General features: G+C 35.7%; 1 protein-coding gene across 1 annotated transcript; it reads right to left on the reverse strand.

Moving 5' to 3' along the window:
- Positions 1-1,357: 1,357 nt before the first annotated feature.
- On the reverse strand, positions 1,358-5,718 carry LOC123713572 (toll-like receptor 7). Its single transcript, XM_045667297.1, has one exon. The coding sequence runs from the start codon at positions 5,454-5,456 to the stop codon at positions 1,563-1,565; it is 3,894 nt and encodes a 1,297-aa protein (XP_045523253.1). The 5' UTR covers positions 5,457-5,718; the 3' UTR covers positions 1,358-1,562.
- Positions 5,719-5,930: the final 212 nt, after the last annotated feature.

The raw sequence follows: 5,930 nt of genomic DNA on the forward strand, positions 1-5,930 counted from the left end.
ATTGGAAGTCGGATAGTTTTTGTTTTAGTTACGCAAATATAACATTGAGACTAAATCGCGTTGTAATAAAACACTGGTTTAAAAAAATAAAGAATTCCTCCTTGCTTTTAATTCGTCTACAAAATGTGATTTAGACTGGTAAACATGCATAGTTTAAACAGTTATTTAATTTTAATTTGTTCGTGTATCTATGGCTTTTCCTACTAGACATGAATTATAGTATATATATAAAATTATGTTTAAGTAGGTAAGTTAGGACGTTTTAACACCATTCCATAGAGCTACCAAAACATTAATAGAGACTAGAGTCGTATGAAACTTCTAAGAACTAAATAAATACCAATTTAGTGCGATGATAGAGCCTGGATTGGAGCCAAATTGAATTTCCGATTATGGTAACTACACTTTTGGATGAGCAATGATCTCCATCAGTAAAAGATAGCTAGATACAAAGTTTAGCATAGAAATACCCTTTTTGACAGAAATTCGTGAGGAATATTGTATTAAGATATCTTGAGATCAATTTAATTATGATTTTACTGAGCCACATCACAGCTGTCGCAACAGCCTGCAGTGGTCTTTGTATTATGTATAATTTTTTAAGTACTACTAGTATTTTTCTCACTGCTTTATAGCAGGATGTAAGAGGATAGCTAGGTTCATATAAAATACCTGACAGCGAGATTGTGTATACTTCGTATGTATGTATATTTTTCATTAATTTCCATGAATAAAGAAACAATAAAAAATATTAATAATCACTATTAAATGTTTATTTCGTCAGTTAATAATTTTATTCAACCCAAGTATAAATATGGTTCTAAATAATTTTATAATTTGCTTCTACGTTAAAATAACTTATTAAAAGCATTTTGTAGTTAGATACAATTAGATACTATTTAAAAATCTATAGAAATTTGCAAAAATATATTGAGTTTGAGCAATTACTTGAAATAAGCTCAAGTATCAAAATAAGCTCTTCAATCATTATCTAATGAAAGTAATTATAAATTGTTTTAAATAAGAAATTAAAATTTCGTTTCCTCACTGTATACGTATTCGTTGAGCGAGGACAGCGCCAGTGCTGGGTGCCAAGTTTAATGTTTATTTAGCGCCTGTGCACTTGAACTCCACGCCCAGGAGTCTACTCCAAAGAGAACAAAATCAAAGTTAGTGGAAAGACTCTTATATTTAAGCAGTTTATCATTTGCCACTGGCTTTGCATTATTTTAATATTAAATATGTTTTTAAAAATTATAAATATGACAAGGTTGTGAATAAAATACTGTTTTATAAATCATCATCAATTTATTTTAATATATAAATAACGCAATTATATTTTACGTAATATCATCACTTGGTTTTGCTATTTACAATATTACAATATGCTACAGCAGTCTTTATAAATTTATTACGAAACCTATGCACAGAATAACAAATAGGCAATAATAAGATCACTTAAATAAATTTTGGTTTAGCACTTACTTCTAATAATTACAACATTTACAGAGAGTTTAAATATCTAATTACATATTTACAATGACTGGAAGGGGACGTAAACCCTAGACTAGGTAAGCTTGTACGGCATTGCCTGTATCAACTAAGGGAGGTGGAGGGGGCCATTGTCTATGATCTCGTCTCCTTCCCGGCGCCATGCCATGTTCCAAAGACGAATAGTCAGAATCTATTGATGAATAAATATGATCTGATATTGGTCTTCCATCAGGACCATATGCTACTCCTTGCGATTGTCTTATCGCAGAGGGAGACTGTCTCACTTCAGTACTATACTCAGGAGGAGCAGAAGCATCTTGTACAGGACCACTTATTACAGGCGATTTATTAGGAAATTGTAGGGTTCTGTTCCCACTACCAGGTACAGATGAATCTAAAGTATACGTATTTATATTTTTTCTATAATTGTGCGGTCGTGTCTTGTGATGAGGGTGCGTCGCGTCGGGCATTATATACCTGAGCCGCTCCCAAAATCTCTTTTGTCCCCATCTCAAGCGCGTCCCTGTTTTTAGGTATGGACGTAAATCGGGGTCACACATTGCATCCGCAATAACAGAACATTCTTCTATTAGTACTAATTTATAAATGCATCCTTTTAGTGCTTCGTGCAGCCCTTGTCGGAATTCGTACCGAGACCATTCTGTTTGCATAAAGTTTCTTGTTAGCACCAGTATTACTCGTTTAGATGCTTCCGCCGCTTCGACCACCGGCGGCGCACATTGCATGTATTGTGCGCCGTGGTGAGGTATATCTCTATAATGAAGACATAGATGGTACGATGGATTTCCATTTTCTAATTCAGTTGCCAGGGACTGTACAACGAATTCTTCGTCTTTAGGGCTGTAGCACACATATGCATCATAAAGTTTCTCACTTTCTTCAAATGTCCCGTTAAGTGCGAATACTCGAATACCACAATTGGTGTATAACCAGACGCGCAGTGAATCTCTAAATAGGAACAGAACCACAAGGGCCAACAATATTAACATGAATCCAGTGAGAGTTGATACCATCATAGGAACATAATTAGAGACTAACATACTTCCAATAGCTGAGTTATTATCAGCGTAATAGTCGCTGCAGGCAGTGCCGTTCAAATTAAGCTCTTTTTTCTGAGGTGGGCGTGCGTCACCATTCCAGCACCATACATCAGTTATATCTACAATTTTTTGTGCATTTTCAGCTAAATAAGACGTTAGTTCTTGTAAAAATCTACATTTGCAAGACCATAGATTATTTCCTAATGACAATGCTTTTAACTGAGGACTATTACTAAAAGACCATACATCAAAGTCTACTAATCTATTACCATCTAGTCGTAACATTTCTAAGGATTTCAAAGACAAAAACGATATGTTTGCGATATGACTTATCAAGTTATTTTGCAAAAATAATTCTTTTAAACTATTTAATTGTTGGAACTCATAGCCTTTGAGTTCCTTAAGTTTGTTATTACCCAAATGTAATATTTCTAAAGCGGTCAGTCCTCCAAAAGTTCTATTTTGTATGCTATCTACATTACTATTATTAACATACAGAGATCTCATCTTTTGCCTACCGATAAATACGTGGTTTTGTAATTCTTTAATATTATTACCATCCAAAAATACCTCGGTTGCGTCCATAGGTATTTTATGAGGTATCTCCATAGACGATTGCCCTGAACAATCGACGACATTAGTATTCCATAACGGATCGTGGTAGCAGGTACAATTTTGAGGACAAGTCATTTCACAGTCACAAGCATCGTAATCACAACAATGACATATTGCAAAACAATGTGTTTCATACTCACACAAAAAGTCCGATGTTTTAAGATTAGGTAGTGGTATATGGGTGCCACTCCGAGTATTTGTCATTTTGCACATAACATTTTCCAAGTCCATCACTCGCGGGTACTGTCTCATAGCGGTCATATTATTTATTATAGGTAGCCACTCCATTGTACAGTCACACTGAAACGGATTACCGCCGACGTAAAACTCTGGTAGCGTTCTGTTTACGGGCACCGTTGATAATCGTAAACTATTTAATTCTAAATGCACTAGTTCATTCGCATACATATCCACGCGAGTCAAATTCTTCTTATCAAAAAACGTATTCACATGAATACTATTTAAGTAGTTATTATTTATAAACAACAATTCTACACTATTAGGTATCGCCATAGGTGAGATTTCCACTATACGATTATGACTAACATCTAAAGTCTTTATGCGGATTTCATTTTGTAGTTTATAATAGTTGCCCAAGTGTTCTATAAAATTACCATGAACGTCTAACCACTTTAAATTGCTAGGAACGAACGCATAGTCAAACCACACAAGATGATTTTCAGATAAATTAAGCCACAACAAGCTGGAAAGTGTTGAAAATACACCGTTGACGTCTGTTAAAAAATTTCCATCCAATCTTATAGCCTCTAATTGGCCATTCCGGGTAAATGTACCTCTTTCTATGGCTTGGATTTTGTTTTTCGCTATATTTAGCACTTGCAAGCTTGGTAAATCCCAGAACATACCGACGCTCAAATTACCAATCTGATTATCGATAAGACGTAATCCAGTTAATTGGTTAAGATTCTTAAAAGACCCATTCCTGAAGTCCGATATTTGATTCTCGCCTAAATCCAAGGTCTTTAAGAAAGGCAGTTCCCATAATGCATTAGGAACTTCGAGTAGTTGGTTTGAGCTTAAATCCAGTTCTTTGAGATCCGAGCAGTTCTTAAAAGCTTTACGATCAATATTGACAAGCAAATTATTATTCAAAGTTAATTTGCTAAGAACAAATAATCCATTAAATAAGTTTTCATCGATGGTATGAAGCCGATTTTCAGCCAAATTCAATGTATGTAAGTTATATAAAGGTAAAAAGGCGTTGTCCTCAATGTATCCAATTGAATTGTTTTTTAAGTTTAATATTTGTAGAACAAACAAATCTTTGAAAGTTTTCCCATCAATCCTCGTTAACGCATTGTTAGATAAATTCAAAACTATTAGACGAATCAGACCGAGAAATGTTCCATCGTCAACATGATTGCTGGTAAGTTGATTGCTCGATAAGTCCAAAACAATTAGCTGTTCAAGGCGATTAAAAATCCCTCTTGCAAGTTCAAACAGGGAGTTGTCATTCAAATAGATCTCCCTGAGCTCTCGAGCATTTGCAAAAATCCCCTCGGGTATAGTATATAAACGGTTGTGTGATATGTTCAAAACCCTCATTGACACAAGGCCATCAAAAGCTTCACTAGATATGTCTGAAATATTATTGTGTTGTAAATATAAATGTTGCAAACTTCTTAGTTTTAACAGTTCAGACTCAGCAGGCAGTGATTTGATTTCGTTGTGGCTTAAATCCAAGTTAAGCAGATTTAATCCACATCCTTGGCCAAATCCAATCTGGCCGATAGTCCTTATTCTATTGTGCGTCAAGTTCAGAGTGCTCAAGTTTTCTAGAGAACAGAATACGCCGGAAGGAACAAACTTTATGTTATTTTGAGCGAGATCCAGCGCCTGCAATTCCGATAATCCATGGAACGAGTTTAAAGATAGCTCCAAATTCTTGGTAGGACTCCACTCAAAGTTTTTCGAACGAATCTTCAGCTTTCTAAGCTTTTTCAAATCGTGGAACGTATTATTCGGTATCTGAAGTAATTTGCAGTTGCTAATTGACAATTCTGTGAGACCAGCCACAGAACTAAAATAATGTGCCCTTAGCGTGCTTTCGAATGATAAAAGATGATTGCATTCAATTGCTAGGCGATACACATCTGAAGAAACTGTAGTTATACTGGTGCCATCTGATTCAAGAGTCCGTATTTTGCACAACGCACTACCATCAGAGCCTCTGTCGTTCACTCGAAGACACTTGTCAGATCCATGAGGAAATATAGCCAAGCCCAGGTGCAGTAGCGCACACAGCACAGCCGCAACACTATTCATTATCACAGATATTTTTTTCCACTACAGAACGTCTCATAAACACTCCCCGTGGGTGGATACCACCATTTCCGAAACTAAGTCCGTAGAAGTAAAAATTTACACTTAATAACAATTCACTTCACTGAAGTCCATTTTCTTGTTCAAGAACAGTTCTTTTTATTTAAAATATTATTAATATGTATGAGGTTGATAGTTGACAGTTTTGTGTTATTAAATATTAATAGCGTGTACGCGAGTTTAATACGCTGAGTGACGCGACCACTCTTTGGCGCGATTGCGTTGTGACTGTCAAGCAAAGCGCTTAGCACTTCGAAGTACTACGGAGAACGAACAAGGAAGCTCTTCACCCCGCAACCCGCAAAAGCTCATACTTAACGGACATATTCTGCCATCTAGTGAGAAGTAGCCAAGCAGTTTTTTATTGTCGTCGCTATACGAGTATTGTTACTCGTTTTTTTGGAACTGCTTTTACCT

This window comes from Pieris brassicae, chromosome 8 (assembly GCF_905147105.1).
Source record: "Pieris brassicae chromosome 8, ilPieBrab1.1, whole genome shotgun sequence".
Taxonomy (NCBI): Eukaryota; Metazoa; Arthropoda; class Insecta; order Lepidoptera; family Pieridae; genus Pieris; species Pieris brassicae.

Bases quoted from the DNA above. Each gene is read 5' to 3' on its own strand.
- LOC123713572 (XM_045667297.1), bottom strand. From the start codon at position 5,456: ATGAATAGTGTTGCGGCTGTGCTGTGTGCGCTACTGCACCTGGGCTTG.